Here is a 17500-nt window from a genome sequence, read left to right as displayed (position 1 = left end):
AAATTTAAAAATTCAATTTGCCCTCCAGAGACCAACACATGCCACGCGACGTCGTCCTGGTCGTGGTTCTGGGAAAATTGGCCGTACGGTCACAGCATGGCAAAATGCGTACGCGAGATGATTGCGTATGTGAATTGAAATGGGATCGTGGGAATCGACTGGACATTGAAAAAAAAAAACCCACCACCACTTGCTTCGCTGGTACCTGAATTCGCGGTCGAGAAACTGGCGTTCGAAAAATGGCAGGATATTGTAGCGTGACACACGGTGGAACCAAATGCGAAAAAAGTGTCTCAAATATGTCGCCAAGTTCAACGAACCTCCCCTCCTCTTGCCTGTAGTGTCTGGCCAGCATGGTGGTGGCCAGTAGCACCAGCTCACGGATCATTCTGATGTGGGGTCACGCTATGCGGTCTTTCAAACGTCGGAGGAGCTGACCACCAACGGCGTAGACTGGATTAAGGCCATGCAACCGCTGTGTCTGCTTCTGCATCTCCATGTGTATGTGCGCGTGTCATGCTGGGCGAGAGAACATGTTTCTCAAGCAATAACGCCATGTCCGGGATATTAATAGCTAAACTACCGACCGACCGACCGACGGTGTGTATCGTGATACTTTGCGGCCCACAGAACCGTAATATGGCTCTCGGGTGAGGTAGCAGTCGTGGCCGGGTATGGAATTAACCCCAATGTAGATCTTCTTAGGTGTTCTAATCGTTTGAAAACACACAAGAAAAGGATTTAACGACAAGCCAACAAACACATTTAGCATGCCACGTGGGACACATCGTCAGTGTTGTTCGCAGCAGCTAATAATGACTCAGCGTAGAAGACTAAGATGACCTTCTACCAGAATCGCGATCCACGGCACAGTTCGTGACAGTATTCTCTACCAAATATCGTCCAACTGATGGCTCTTATTAGCAAACAGGACAATAACATTCTGGCTCCAGTCTCGACGTGCTAGACAGCAACACGCCCGTCTTTCCCTAGCTACCGGCCATGAAGTTAGAACTCCAACACCTATTATTTCCCCCAGGACCCAGAACACTATGGTCGTTCGGAGTTCACAAAAAGAAGAGCTGGGTTAGATGCTATCCAAATGAAGCAATTAGTCTGTGACGCTTCAGACAGTCCAGTTCAGGTGATCGAGATAATAGGTGAAGTCGTCGTACGATACCGAGTAGCGACGCCAGTATCACTATCCTCCGATCATTCGTTTGCATGGCGTGAGCGTTCGACTTAATTGCGCCGTGAGTTCCGCTTCCGGTGTGTATCCATTATCCATGACACTATCCGGCGTGACCGATGGACCCGAAAAAGTTATCCAAAGTTCCGCGTTTCCACCTTCGGACGATATTTTAACTCGGCCATCAACTGTGCCAACATGCACTGCTCTTAGCGCCAGCTGTCCAGTCCAACAGGCAAACGTGGACGACGTGTACATTCCACACCATTCCGTTATAGCTTCCAAAACGGCTCCGACAAGTAGACGGATCTGTCACACTGCACCCACAGCCGGGCACACCACACGGTCTGGACTGGCCCCCCGGCGCACAGTCGCGATTTAGGTTAATTGAGCATTAAACGTTTTACAAAATGGAAGCCACAGCCCCACGAGCCAGCTGGCTCGGTTTTTCCATTAGCTCGTTCCGCGATGTAGAGCGCCAGATAATTGGATGGTTAGCTTGCCGATCACAAGTCGGTGTATCCCGTACACCACCATCGTCACTCTCTTTCGCTGTCTCTCTTTCTGTTGCTCTCGTGCACGCATCCGCCGGACATCTGCGCCAAATCGATGTTTAATCAATGTAACGCCGCTAAAATAAATAGAAGAAACTGTGTTTTAACCGGACGACTGGCCCGCTTTCCACTGGCAATTGAATTCATCCGAGGCGATTCTAAGCACCCAAAAAAATCGGTATCTTCCACGAATCTAACGGACCACATCGTTTACTCTCTGGTCTCTTGGTCCGTTTCTGCAGATTACTCACGGTCCGCAAATGCCGGAAGGTGTTGTCTGCGGAATGGTACGACCTGGAACCTGCTCTGCCCAGCCAGCGCTCCATCTTCTACTGCACGTTGGGAGTAGTAGGAACCTGTGACCCAAAAGGGAAAGGTTGCTATGGTGATTGGACGAGCCTAGGCTCGCCTCGCCTCGCCTCGTTTGCTTGAGATGAGCAACGCAACACATCCAGAGCAGCATGCTTTGACCTACTTTCCAGTCAGCCTCCGCCTGGACTAGGTGCGCCGCCCAGTCACTCTCTCAGACCTTAGACCTAACCTGGCTGACTATTCTTGATGCGAAACCGACAAATCATCGCCGAGGGTAGGGAAACAAGTTTCACTCGCGTTCTTCGCCTGTGTGCGACCTCTAACTCTCTTTCTCTTTCTTCAGGTGTTTCCTCTTTTCCATCCGTTTCCACACAAAAAAAACTATGTAACCCGCTTCCTAGGGGGGGGGTTATAGGGGTCACAAAAGACCACACCACATGGCGGGGCACTTACTGGGCAGCAGGGTGATGAAGTCGCGCTGTAACATCGGTTTCAGGTAGGCATTGATGTGTCCGTGTTGATAGTGGCACATGCGGGATAGGATGTGCTCGACGTAGTTCAGCTGGTCCGCCTCATTCCACTTGGCGAACAACGCTAGGCAGGCATCACGCTCGGTCTGATACGATGGTGAGGGTTCTTTTTTTCGCGCCGGATCATACATCAGCGTGGTCGTGAACTGCAATAGAAGGAGAAGAAGAGAGAGAGAAGTTAGTTCTGGGCCGGTACTCGGTGGTTGTACGCGAACGGATTGATTCGATTGCCTAACGATAAACAAAACCACGGAAAGGTTCTGGTAATGGCAGCAGCACCATAAAGTTTCCCACTACACCAAACTGACCTGGATCTGGAAAACGGCAACCGCAAGACATTCACTACATTCCGCCAGAGTTCTGGCGGGGTGAGGTAGGATCAACTTGTGGTGCTTGATCTACAGCAGGCGCCCCAGGTTGGTACGGTGGTCCCCGTGAACATAAGTAAGAATGTAGTAATGGCACATGCCGGTATGATTATGAGGCCATAGAAGCCACCATTAACCTACGACCCCAGAGAGCACAACAATAATGCTGGCACAATGTCTTTACCACCCGCAGCTGCTGCTTTGTTTTGTGGAGCAACTGGAGTAATGTTTTCACGATTTACCGGGGCTACTATTCTGCTCCATATGACTCATAGCGTCAGCGTCAATGGACGACGTTTTCTTCGGTCACTTGACGCTTCCAGCAGTCACCCTAGAGGAGTAATGTACGATAAGCGAACGAACGATATAAAAATACCTCGGTAACGGTTCTAGCTTCCGTGTTTCAAGAGGCTCACGGGGATTTCGAACTTTAAACTCCACATTTTATGATGCTCTCTGAAATGGGAGCATCAAAAAAGCCGAAACGGACATACGCCGTCACAAAACATTTGACTCAGAGATGCGCGGCGAGATGCAAAAGATGAGTGAGAGCCCTAAAACTCCGTTATGTGGAACTCCGCTGCTGCTGCTGCTGCTGCTACTGGTGGTGATCATGATTCAAATTAGGTTCTTTTTTGTATCGTGATGACGGTGGTTTCACATGGAATACATTAGCGGGGGGCCACACGCACACAAAAGGCTGGACTGCAGGCAAGCAAATCAGGGGAAAACTGAAAAGTACACGATTCCGTTACCAGTCAACGCCCCCCCACCGGGTAGAACCAAATAATGGCCAAGCGAGCGTAATTAACAATTCAAAGTAGTGCCACCCAAGAAACCCCGTATTATCCCGGGTCCTGGTCCCTTCACTCAGCACTCGACCCGCGACACATTTTCATTTTAATCACAATTTGAGCCAAGTTGTCCAAGTCATGCTGCTGGTTTTGGTGGTGGCTGCTGGACTACTCGTCCGCCTATGTTGTGGTATTTGTGGAGTTAGAAGGCGTCACACTTCTACTTCATTGAGCGGGGTGGGGAATGTGGATATGGAAAACGTACCGGGGGAAAGTGACGGAATCGATTGATTTTCCGACACAGAAACCAACGCATCCAACAACGAACGAGCCAGTGCTCACGACAAATTGAGCCACGAGGTGGAGGCGCCGGCTGGAGAGTACAATCTAAATCATCATCGCTGGACTTCTCCACCATTTGGCAACATTTTGTTGGCCTAGTTGCAACCGAGCCAAACTATCCGAGCAGAAAAAGAGTGAGTAGTAGTAGCAGCGGCAGTGGCGTCGGAAAATGTTGAACCACCGGAAGAAGCTCATGCAGCATTTGACCGCAAAACGTGGTGTGGGTGATGATGATGCAAAATGTAAGGCCGTTTGGCACACAGTGAAAGTGGAGTAAGTGGTTCCCCGGCGCTACCCCCTTTTTCTCTCCCCTCACCAACTGGAAAGCCAAAAATTTGGCAAAGCAGCCCAAAAATCAGCGCAAAGAGAACTTACACTTTTCGGTACGGCAAGGCTTTCCTTTCGGCACCGTCCATACGTGCCTTCTCCGGTTGCCATTGTGGCTGCATCTTAGGGTATGATAATGAGGTGGGTAGCTTGGTAACATTACTGGTTTACTGGTTAAACAAATGCAACGAACGTCGCCTGTGCGCCCGGTACGGGAACCCCCACAAGTGAGCGCAAAGTCCGTCCCGTCCGTCCGTGCGCGCGCGACTACTATCAAGCCAACAGGCGATCGCCACGTAACAGATTCTGTAGCAGAATGGGAAAGCCCAACGAGAACAGCTTCGCTGACTTAACCGGCTGCGATCGGTGGCTTTGGAGTTCTTGGAAGGATCGACACTAGAATTGCACTCGGATTTTACGTAGAAGCAAGCTTTGCAGTTGCTATGACGACCATAGCATGATCCCAGGGTGCATCACAAAACCATCAAAGCAAACGTAGAACAAAAACATACAACATTAATTTCGAAAACGGAGGAATTCCAGTCACCTCCAGATGTTCCTCTCTCTAAATTCTCAAGTTTCCGATGCACTTGAACATAAAATCGAAAATAACTCACCAAGGCCGATCGCCAAAAGGCAGAAGAACGCAAAAGAACGCAAAGTAAGTTCCATTTTCTTGCTTCTTGGCAATGGGCGCCAAGCACTCCGTAAGATCTGCCATGCTCCTACGTCTACGCGCTAAACCGATTTCTACTCCAAGTTCTTCCCAGATATACGAATGTTGTTGCTAAAAATGCACCACTTTCAAATCACAATTATGAGTGACATTGGCTGTCGTCCTATCTACGATTAAACGCTAGAACACTCTGGCAGCATGATTGAGACGTCATCCCGAGCATTACTCTGAGAGAAAATTAATCAAAACCCCTCCTCCAGCACACATGCATACGCTCGCACATCGCAGTCCGCGATAACGGTTGTATCAGCCGCTCAAACTGCAACTCGCCTGTGATCGAACATCGCTGGTCATCGTCATCATCATCGTCGTCATCGTCTGTGTTTGTGCGCCGCTTGCCCGTCGTCATGTGTGTAATCATCGATCGTAAAATACTCGCCAACCAGTGTCCCCCGCGGTCAGCAGCATGAAAATGTTAAACGAACTGTTGCTCTTCAAAGCCGCCAACCACCGTTGTACCCGTGGTTTTGTGACGGAGAACAGTGCTGGTAGCATGAGTCATACATTCGAATAGACGGCAAACACTTCAAACGATCTCTGTGTGTTCTGTGTGCACAATGGAATGGTCGTCGGTGCAAAGAGCACAATACCACAGGTCGTTCTGCCATTCGAGACATGTTCTTGATCTGGTTTTACCATCGAAACCCCATTTATCATATGTTTTGGATGGCGAACAGCAAAGGCACGGCCCTTTTTGTCGACATCCCCTGAGCTCGAGACGCTCGCTTGGTCAGTGTTGTGTAGTGGCCACTGGCCACAGCTGGGTACCAGGCGATGACGCGACGCCCGTCGTCTCCGACATGGCATGTGAACGGTGTGAACGATCATCCTCTTAATTATCCCGTCACACACGGCGCTGTGTAACATCATAGCAACGGAGCGGAGCCAGCTTCGTTTTGTTACACAGTCCAAACGTCGGCAGAAAGAAAAGAAATCGTTCGTTCGCCGGTCAACTTGTCACACTCGCGCTTGAGCGCCAGCACGCAGCAAGTGACGTGATTTTCAAAATGTGTCCACCGCTCAGCTCCCTGTGTGTGACTGTGTGTGGGGATCCGTACAAACAGACCACCTTCTTGGCTCATGGCTTTGACTTGTCGTGGTACGGTGGCGGCCACAGCAACACAAACCAGCCAGCCAGTTAGTCAGTCAGCCAAATTCTCTACGTCGTTTTTTTTTTTGCAAAAAAAAACACGATGAAGTGACGATCGTGGTGTTGATGGTGGTGATGATGATGATTGGGCTGAAAAGTGCAGCGTAAACGCATCGAATGAAGGCAAGGCCACCTGAGCAGTGGCTGGGCCGCGCATGCCGGGAGTGTGACCTTGTTTTTCACTCCATTTTTTTTTTTTTGCTTCAATTTCAACAAGGGGACACCTCACTTCTATCCATTGCGCGTTTCTCACCCGTTGTCAGCAGTTTACTGCCTTGCTGCCACGGTATTTGTCGCAGGAAAATATTTTTCCTTTTTTCACCGCTTTGATGTAATGCTGAAGGTCGAGTGTGTGCCCTGGAAAACCTTACTCCACATTATTTCGATATAGACACTCGGTGTGCATCATTTGGTTGGTTTATTTGAGGGTGAAGAAGAAGAACGGAACAGAAACAGTTTGCAAAACAAGGCCAATGTCAAAGCACAGCAGCAATATTTAACTCAGTCTGGAGAGGTGGAAAGGAGGGCACAGAAAGGAACAGAACGGAACAGAACAGAACGGAACCATCCTACGCACCATCCCAACAAAGAGATCCCACATTTGGAGACACGCATTGGTGTGGCGCGATATGGTCATTCCACCTCCCTCCAATCCAGCCTTCCTTTGTACAAAGACCTCATGTGCCGCCGGCTGGTGTGAATGACATCGACGTCTCCCTTCGTGGCCGGTCTCTTTGTCGGACTCACTTTGTCAGTATCCCCAATGGCGGTGGTGCATTCGGTGATTGTTTGTGCGAAGAAAGTGAGAACTCGACGAGTGGCGACGATGCTGATGCAAAAAGAGACCTGCGATCGTTTCATTAGCATGCCACATATGGCGTGTGGCGATGCAATGCGAACCGCCTGACTGTGCCCGATGGTTGATCAAAGTCCGTGCGAAGAATGATCTGCGCGTCGCGCTCATCGATCCGTCAAGCGAAGTCAATGTCAAATCCCATCGGACGGGGTGGTTGCGATGGTCCGTATGTGTTCCATGTCAGTGCTTTTCGATTAATTATGGAAACCTAATTATAGCAGCGTGTAATTATCTTTTTTTTTTACCCCTTCCGTTACAGTGGCCAATAGCCAAAGGATGATGATCCGAGGGGGAGCTGCTGCTGCCAAGAGGGGGCGAGCAATGCAGAGCAGTTAAAGTTAAAAATGATTGAATGAAGAAATCGACTCTGGCATAGAAAAGGGTCAATACGGGTCCAATAATAGGCCTAGAACGGAATGTTTAGTAAGTCTTTTCTCTACAAACAGCTCATAAAAGCAACATACGGCAATAGAAACAGCTGAATATACAGCAGCCGGTCATGCTTCAAGTATGAGGAAAATAACCCATTCAAGAAATCTGTGGATTATATGGAAACTGTTCTTAAATGGCGAAGCCTTTTTTTATTCACATTCTAGAAGAGGACTCACAGAAAGATGATGGAAGAATCGACACAATGCGGACATAATTGCGTTGTATGACGATTTCACTGTCGCGCAGCTGTGTTGTGTTTCTTGAGAACGGCAAACATCATCGCACTCCTTACAATCTTCTAGAATTCTGAAGTCCTAAGCACATCTTGAGACTTAAGTCATTATCAGTCATTCCCAGTCCTTCCAGAATACTAGGTGTACAAGCTTAAAATGGCCGTTTGCTTATAGATGGGCTTACAGACCAAATTGTCATTTTCTACCGCAAGACCAAACCGCTCTAAACACAGCACTTCGATTTGTATGAAGTTGTCGGAAAAGGGGGATGACGGGTGGTCTGTGCCGCTAAAGACAGACCGCTAAAGTAGACACAGATTGCCCAAAAGATAGGAAAAATGTGTAGCTAGCACGGGAAAATACTTAGAATAAATTTTTTTTTTGTTATCTATTTAAAAAAAATGTATTTTTATCGACAAAAACCGGGCCATTTTAAGCTTGTACACCTGGGATTACTCATCCCGAATTTGCGAGACCGATTAACAGCAGAGGACCTATGAAAGCCAACCGTTCTCTCGCATATTTCGCTCTCAACTATCAGCACACAATCGCTAACTTATGCTCTCCAATGATGTGACCTTTTACGTACCACCGGAATGTACCCGTGGCCTGTGTGCAACGAAAGTAAATTGTTATGAAAACCAACACACCGTTGTGGTCGTTGTCAGAATAAACAACAAGCAAGCGGCTGAGCGAGAGCTACCTAGTGGCCAACTTAAATAAGGCATCTTCTCGGCGCACATTCCATCTCTCACGATTAAGCACTGATTAGCGTAATCTGATCCACCTGCAATAACCCAACACGGGAGCGCTGCGTACCTACCAGACGATGAATCGCAATTTTCCCTCCTTCGTCAATTGGTTGGGGATCGTAGCTCCACAAGTCGTCAAGATTACGAAAAGCTTCGCATGCTGCAGTGCAGCTCTTAACGCGCTGCTGCATTAAAGATGATGGCTCAAAGCTCAGGCGAGCATGCGATAGCTCTATTTTTGGAGGGCGTTTCGCTCCCCCCGTCCAGTCACCGGAATGATAATTTATGTATCACGGGCGGAGACGCAAAAGAATGAAGGAAGGAGGGTGTGAAAAGTGAAACGTAACGCAACGCACCGTCGTCGTCGTCGTCGTCGTCGTGGGTCAGAAACAATAATGACCACAATAGGCGTTGGGTGGTTGGTGATCTGACGAAATGTGCTGCTCCGCCCTTATTTGTCTAAATTCATCGGTGACGGTGTTACGCCGCGCCGATGCCATTGAGCGATGAGGTTTAAGCTCATTGCACATTTTTGGACAGAGTTCGGTGCACTGGAATATGATCGGCATATATAAGGGGGGAGGGGGGGACTGTGCGCTCTCGACGAGATCAAGTTTCCTCTCCCTTCCTCCAATCCCTTTCCACAAAAGAACCGATGAAGCGCACGAGTAGCGAGACGCGTGTTACAACTGCAATGGCGCTGGCGCTGTCGCAATCGAAGAATTGCACATCCAGTGAGCACCCACCAGCAAGCACCTACGCGCAACGAGCACGTTATGAACGTGGTACTTGCCCGATCACGACGACGACGACTCCATGATCTACCAACTTTCTTACAGACGAACGCCACCACAAAAAGCAGCCGCAGCCATAGAAGAAGCTCCGTCGCGTTCAGGCGTAATGATGAAATATGATCTTCTGCACACCTTCGCGAAAGGGTGATCGAGCCGGTCGAGCTGCTGCTGCTGCTGCTGCTGTCGAGATCAACTGCACTCCAACTCCAGTTGCACAAACTTTGCATGATCATCGTCGAGCGCGCGCGCATTACCACCATTCCTAGAGGCTAATCTGCTAAAAGGCCAAACGATGATCGCGCGCATGAATTTCAATTAGATTTAATGTTACTTCTTCTCCCACTCCTCGTCCTGCTCATCAGCCCCGTCCTGAGCTAATCCGTCGATCGTGAGCTAAGCTGTCCGGGGGAACGAACACTGGATAACGCTTGGATCTTCATTTGCAACGGCATGGCAGGCGAAGGGTGAAAAACCATTGACCACTTCCGCTGTGACCGGTTTTGGAAGCTTTCCCGAACATCCCCGCCGTGCAGACTCTGTCTGTGGCTAAAGGGCTCTTGTGTGGTTGTAAGATCACTCCGCGATCGACTCTTCGACGTCTTTACTTTATCTCACTCTCCGCCGCGCTAATGCCGTTAATGGTTACAGGTTTTACGTCGTTTCTGTGGCGAGCACACGCTGAATCCAGCAGCCGGTGGCTCCGCGTAGACGTGGTCGTCGTATTCCGTGCTAGACGGCGATGATCACCAGCGATCCTTTCTCTCCAGCTATGCCCCAGACGCACACATGCGTGCACGTGAAGGATGGAAAACTGGTTTCGGGATTTTGTCGTGTGATGATGATGATGCTTGATGCATCCGGCCTCTATCCCGGACGAGACCCTGTGGTTTGTGGTCTAGGCAGAGTGACTTTCTTGTGGAAATCTATCACAACACACGACACGATAGACGCAGATAATGTACTTTCGAAGGGCTTCGGAGCAGGTTGCCGACCGAAAGGAAAGCAAAGGGCCACCAACGTGTGCCTTGGGAACATGTTTACTGTCGTATTTTAACTCGATAGACAATCAACGAATGATGCGGTTTTGGAAATGTGCGTGCAGCAGTGAGGGTGAAAGTGAGAAGAAGGAAGGAAGAGCTTCTAGACGGCGTTTACATTAACAAACGAGGCAATGGCGGGCGAGGGATGCCAAATGCGAGCCAAGACCGACCGAACGCACCCGCATACCTGCGATGCCACATTAGTCCACCCGACAATCCAGTTTGCGTTCAAATATTTGCGCTCTTCAAATATGCCCAGTACCAACAGTAAATCCCCGGTGGCGCCCCCGAAGCTTCTCCTCTACTGCTGTAGTCTGTTTCATGTTCGACTCACGCGATTAGCGATCCGTTTGTTGCTTAAGTGTTTCGCGTATCGTGTGAGCAAAGTTGCGGTAATGGAGATGAGCCTGAGAGGTTGTTCGCAGCAACAACAAAGTATCCGATCGTTTCGGACATCTTAAAGCATCGGGGAATTGAGGAATGTAATCTGGTAAGATGTTGTGGAATAATTGTGCTGTGAGGGGCCACACTTTTGGACTTTTTGGGAGCATAATCATCGCTGCAAGTGTCTGTCGCGACCATTTCAAGAGACATACAAACCACCGGAGGTTGACACACAAAACACTCCAGCGCAGAGACACACTTATCCTCCTCTCTGTCTCTCTCTGTCTCTCTCTCTACCAACAGAACATGCAAACAGGTTAGAGAGCGTGGAACGACATTGGCGGTGATGGCCATCGCGAGACGCGACACCGCATACCTGCAAAGCCCATCGTCGCTCTACCTCTCTCTCTTTTCAACTTCCTCTCTCGCTCCCTCTGACCATAATCCACCTCGGTTGACCTCGATTTCCCGTTCCGCGTTGACGGGTGACTGTAATGGGGTCAGGTGGTGAGAACGGACCGTTGGAAGGGAGCGAGAAGCGAACATGAATCCGCCTCCTTGCCTGGTGTGGGGTGCAGCGAGCATATGAGCGCAGTGCAAAAGACGGTGCCGCAGGTTTCCTGATTGAAGGGAATCCCGTGACTCGAGGGCACCGGTACCGTTAGAGAGGATGCAAGGTTTTCAGGGTCATGCCAGCGGCTTGTGCTGTACAGAGATATCGGTTGGATCGAATCGGCAAATGGAAGCACGGCTCGCTTTGCGCAGCAGCTCATAAATCATGAGAATCGATCGGACAAATGATCGGTGTCGATTGTGGCCATGGAATGGGTTTTAATATGATCGTCAAACAAAACCTTTTTCCGTTGTGGGTTGATAGAACTGAAGGTGTCTGTAAGAGGGGGCATTATAGAGACCACACCATAGATCGGGTTCCAAGAACATTAAGGGGGGGGCTTCGGAATTTATTTTTTTTTGTGACACATATTTTTAACATTTTTCTCTAAATGCTGATCCTTTCAAGAGTATTGTGTAAAAGTTTTGGATCAATCGAAGCAACACTGAAAAAGTTATAGATTTTTGAAAATCCGCGTTTCATAGAAGGTTCCAGGCAGCTCGCTACTTTTAAGAGCGTTTCCCAAAACCAACGTTTCTAAAGTCGGTGCCAATCGTACCTTAAAAACAACTGGACCGACCGATTCGTAATTTTTAACACATAATCTGTACACTTTTTGTCAGGTAGTACCGTCGAGATATCATGAGAATTGTCGATACTTTTTTAAGACAAATCTTTAATGAGAAAAAGCATCAATCTCCGGCACAACAAAAACTCTCCGGCGCTACCTAGATAAACTTATAATCTTTCTAACGAATATCAATTTGTATATTCCAGATGACCAGTCATGTCGCTACGATGGGAACCGTAAACAATACCTTTGCGACGACACGCCTAAGAAAATTTGATGCCACGGATTAATTTTCCAATGAATGCAATGCCAAATCATCTTTAAAGGTTGTAGATTAATATGCCATTTACTTGAAAAAATAAAGTTGAATGGTAACGTCCCAAAAGATCGTCGAAAACGGGCCTTTTAGCCGTCAATAATGGTAGAATATAACATGGTCAATGATTGAGTCAGCAAGTGAATCACAAAATGCGAAACCAGCTTGATGGAGAACAGAACAAATTTGACGGGCAAAAGGCCATGAAAATCTGAAAGTACAAATGTTGCTTCCTTTAAACACATCATAACAATAAAGATCCCCGATTTCGCATTAGATTATCAGGTGTAAAAGTATTTTTTTTTTAATTCCTTTCTACTTCACATTTCAATTTAAACAATATATAACAGATATTTTGGTATAGACGATCAGATCAGGCTGACTACAAACAGGAGCTGTAGCGAATAAGTCCTAGACAATAAGTCAAAACTTGATATCAGGCCTGATGATCAATATGAACCTCGATTAGTAATGCTAAGTGCAATAAAAATTGATTGTTTTCGATATTTATCATCGCATAAGTCAGTGATTGGTGTGAACGATAAAACAACTACAGTCCGTCCGAAACGAAACACCTCCTGAAGAAATCTGTGATCAATTATCAGGTTTAGATAACGTATCATTAAGCGCAACAAATCTACTGTCTAATGATATCCACTGCAAACGCATTTTTTATTTTCAAACACATTTAGTGCGTTTCTTTTATCGAACCTAAAACCTCAAGATACCACTGTTCCGATTGAAAACCAGTTCAACAATCTTATCTAACTGCACGATAAAACCGATTACTAAATGCATTCGCTCGAGCATATCTATGAACCCGAGTGGGGAGTGCACGCTACAATCCAAGCCCCCCGAGAGCACGTGTTCGGTTGCATCTCTGCAAACAACACCTCTCGTGTGCTGCGGTGCGCTGCACAACACATCGCGATGCACCCTGTCTTCTACTACAAATTGATTTATTTTAGGACCACGAGGTCAGTAGGCCGCCGCCGCCGCTGCTGCCGCTGCTGATGGCGTGCCATGCGAACCGTGACAACCGTGCAGCCAATCCCTCGATTGCAATCCTCGCGAATGCCATTTTTGTGTCACCGCAAATCGTGAACATCGTGATCGCTGCAATCCGATTTGTGGCGAATCGATCGTAATGTGATCGCGTAAAGCGAGCATTTTATAGAGCTTTTGATTGGTTTGGCTGATTGACACAAAAAAACAAAGTTTGCAACGAAATGCAACCGAGAGCTACGCGACGACGTAGTAAGGTGTAAAAGAGAGAGATGCACGCGATAAGATATGCCCCCCCCCCCTGCCATACACAGCGAGCGAGTGTGAGGTCATGGCATGGCACGATAAGATAAGATAATGGAAGAAAGAAGCTTTCCAGCCGTGCAAACCTAATTTGACAAATTGCTGCAAATGGATGCACTGCACACTACTTCACGAGAGTGGTTGGTTTGAAAGTGAGAAAAATCCAAACAATTACTGTTGGCGGGGCAACGTGGCTCAGCAAAACTAATGGAGCGGGTCGTCCACTCGGTTTTCTTTTCTTTTCCGCGGTAACCATGAGATCGAAAGCGAGACCGAAGCGACCCTTGAAAGTAATGCAGTGACGCAAACCATGACGACGACGATGAGGATGCCTGATACCCCGTGGTTTGTGTTGGTTTTGGCCACGGACAAGAGAAGCGAACGAAACACCACCTCCAGTGCAGTAGCAGTAAAAACAGACAGCCAGCTAACCAGGCAAAAGGCAACACAACTCGCAATTGGTGCAAGTGCAATCCCGAACCTATCTCAACATCGATTGCAATGTGCATCGCAGCATCCCCCAGGCCACGCCGTCGCCGCCATATTGCATCACTGTAATGGCGCACGACACGCGATGTCGAGTTCGAAGCGGTTCGAAGATGATGTTGGGTTGTGTGCCCCCCAGTTCCGGGTCTCTCTTTCGTTTTCGTTTCATTCTTTCATTTTTTTCTTTATTCAATATCCTTTTTTTCGAGAGAGCAAACGACGACCGATTGCCTTGTACGGTACGTACGTCAAAAGGTCAATGGAATGTGCACTAGGATCGTACCGTGATCACGTGTCGCGAACAGTTTTTGAACGCTTCACAAACTTCGACTCTGTAATCGACAGTCAGTCCGGCGGCCAGAACCTCGAAAACCTACAATTCGCTAGTTGGCAGGTCCGAGGTCACTTCCGGACACACACTGCTGCTGCTACTGTTACATCCGATTGTCGTCTACGCAGGCGTACGCATACGAACGATTTACTTGCCACCGTCTCATTTCCTACGCGACCACGCAATCGTGATCGTGATCGCGTGAAGGTATCGCACCCGCACGGGTGGGGAGTGGTGAGGAAGGAGGCCCGGCCAAGGAGTGCTGTACTGAGAGGTTGACCGGTTAGCTAAGGTGATGGCTGCTGCTGCTACTGAATGCATGGTTTGGATTCGATCAAACCATGTTTACCTTGTGCAACACTCTGCCACCGATGGTGCCTCCCTCCCTTCTCTTCTTCTACGCTGCCGCTCGTTGTCGTGACTTCCGGATAGGTCACGTAGCAGCAAGTAGCAGCAGCATAAGCGACAGTTGAGAACCAAATAGAACCAATGCGCTGTAGTAGGCCTTTGTCCAGACTAAAATATATTGACGAAAAATTAACCATAGATCTGGACAAAATTTCTGGAGATGGAGCTGTCACGTTTTCCTGCAGTTCTCCAATCGGTTTTATTTGCCCAGTTATTTGCGGCAATAAAACTACGGAAAATCGGAATGATCACCAACAGTTGCCACGTCCAGCAACACTTTATATGTTTAAATTGGTAGAGCAGCTACTTCAATTTAACACATCTTGAAAAAAATTGCTCATTTTAAAAGATTTTATCATCTTTTCCAAACGACCACACATTCAAATTTTCAAAACAGACGGACTGTCAGTTCTCTATGGTTTCGCCCATTTCTTGGCTCCAAATCTCACAATGCGGACGCTATAAAATTGAAATTATCACCCTATATTGGATTACATTGATTACAATCTGGACAACCGGTTAAAGAAGGGTTTTTTCAGAACTTTTGTTTAAGAAAGCAAAAAGGAAATGGACAAGACAGGACCAAGATTCGCATACCTGTGTCCAGTTTCGTGGGCCTTGGTATGCTCGTGATGCAATCCACGTTGGCCACGCTGCAGGACAATAAAAGTAAAAGCGCCACGCTACGCCGCCTGTGACCATCAACAAAACCGAACCAAAGCCTAAATCAACAAACACACAAAAACCCTTTCTCTACTCGACGACGACGACGAGGAGGAGTGAGAACTTTCTCTTTTGCCGCTGTGGCCAGTCTAACACACACGCAGACCGACCGGCCGCGTCATGGCTGAGTCAAAATGCCCTCGACTTTTCGGTTCTCATGCTGATCGAAACCAGGGCGAGGAGAGAGATCGTCGCTTGGCGCTCGGTGGCGGCCACGCGGAAAAGCGGATACCGGATTATCTTTCGGGCGGACAAAAACACATCTGTACCATGGGGGGGTTCCTCATGTGTAAATGAATCTCGTTAAGCTCGAAACAACCAGCCGCACACGCTGCGGTTACATCAGCTCGGAGGACCGAGGCGGAAAAGCTCTTTCCACTTTCGTTATCCACGTTTGAGGCAGAAACGCACACGCGCTGCGCTGTGTGTCTGGTCTGGTGGCTTCCGAGAAAGTGGTCAGTTCGCAGCAAACGACAAAGCAAAACGGAAAAAAGGGGAAGGTAAATGGGAAAATTTATCGTCCGTTATTGATGGAAATGATGTGCGGACGGCGGCCTCATGGAGGAAAACCCCCAGGAAACCTGAAAGGAGCACGGCTCCGTTAACGAGCGAGTGGCTGTGGCCATTATTAGGCTATGGAAAGTGAAACTAATTTAATACCTCAGTACCACCCGCCCCCTCACGAGGTGTGGCCCTCATCAAATGTGCAAAAAATTAATGTGCAGTGTTGCATTCGTCGCTCGATCGAACTCACCTGTGTATTGCTGATCGCGTCGTCCATGATTTTGTCTGTTTCCATCTTCATCATATCGGTATCCAGCTTTACAGGCGGTTCTCAGCGGTCGGTTAGGGGAATGAAGATTGTTTGCCTAGGCCGCGGTTCCGGGCCACCGGGATTTCACTTTAGCTGAAGGCTTCTCCGCGATATTCAACCCTGAACTGCCACAAACACTCCGGCGATAAACACACTGATCCACTGACTGGTTTTCGTAGCGAAGGTGTACACCGGAAACAGAACTGAACTGTCGCGTCACGTCACGTCCTGTTGCCCGTAGTAACCGCACGGTCACCACTACCACCACTACTACGACGAAGATGATGAGTGTTTATGTTTTCTTTCACCTTTCCCGTTGGCCGGCGATCGCCTCAAGATCGCGTCGATCGTCGAGAGGGGATCCGTTGGAAACTAATGACAATAAACCGGAAATGAGTGGGTGGTTAAAGGTGATGGGGGGTAGGGGAGGGAGATTAGAGCGAGCTGCTCGATCAGAGATAAGAGCTGGGCAAGGAGGAAAAATTGCTATTTCATATCATATCATAATGATGGCACCGATAAGCACCGCAAACAATCATCATCATATGATCATCATCGAAAAACCAAAACACAAAATGATTGCATCAATTTACGATCGCAACGCGCGTTATGGACCTAAAAATTAAGGAAATGCGACCGGGGCGGGGGTGGAAATTGATTTTTCCTGAAAGATAAAGTGCAACCGATATCGGTTCCATTACCACCCAGCCCATCACTCGCAACAGTGATGCAAAATCACCACAGCATTTTCACAGCATCTCTCCTCATCCACCTGGAAGGGTAGACTATTTGTGCATTTTCCCATGCCATCAGCAGGCCAGGGTTTTCTCGCTCATCAAACCAACAAGCAGCTCTCTCGCAGTTGTCAGCTCAATTCGCTCATCTCCGCGATTTGTCGTTCATTCACTTCGCATTTTTCTTCCTTCTTTTCCTCGTTTAGAGCCCCCTCCGGTCACATACACCTTATGCCACCTCGAGGCACAGATACACTGAGAGGTTTTAGCACAAAATAAAGGACCTTCACATCACTCAAGGATGATTGGTGGCTGGCTGAGAGCAGAAACCCAATCAGGCTGCAAACGCACCTCTCACACTGCCAGCCCGCGCACACACAGATACACGTTGATGATGATGCTT

At 48.2% G+C, this 17500-nt stretch overlaps 1 protein-coding gene across 2 annotated transcripts in view; it reads right to left on the bottom strand.

Moving 5' to 3' along the window:
* The window catches only part of LOC126569320 (beta-TrCP), a 22211-nt gene that overhangs the window by 3863 nt on the left and 848 nt on the right, over positions 1-17500 (bottom strand). For both annotated transcript variants that reach the window (XM_050226316.1, XM_050226317.1), the window contains exons 2-3: positions 16304-16735; positions 2509-2731 (exon numbers count right to left, since the gene is read on the bottom strand). In XM_050226316.1, the coding sequence (XP_050082273.1) occupies positions 2509-2731; positions 16304-16357 (277 nt within the window). In that variant the 5' untranslated portion in view covers positions 16358-16735. The remainder of the gene's footprint in view (positions 1-2508; positions 2732-16303; positions 16736-17500) is intronic.

The sequence above is a fragment of the Anopheles aquasalis genome, chromosome 2 (assembly GCF_943734665.1).
Source record: "Anopheles aquasalis chromosome 2, idAnoAquaMG_Q_19, whole genome shotgun sequence".
Lineage (NCBI taxonomy): Eukaryota > Metazoa > Arthropoda > Insecta > Diptera > Culicidae > Anopheles > Anopheles aquasalis.
This window is presented reverse-complemented; position numbering and strand designations above follow the sequence as displayed.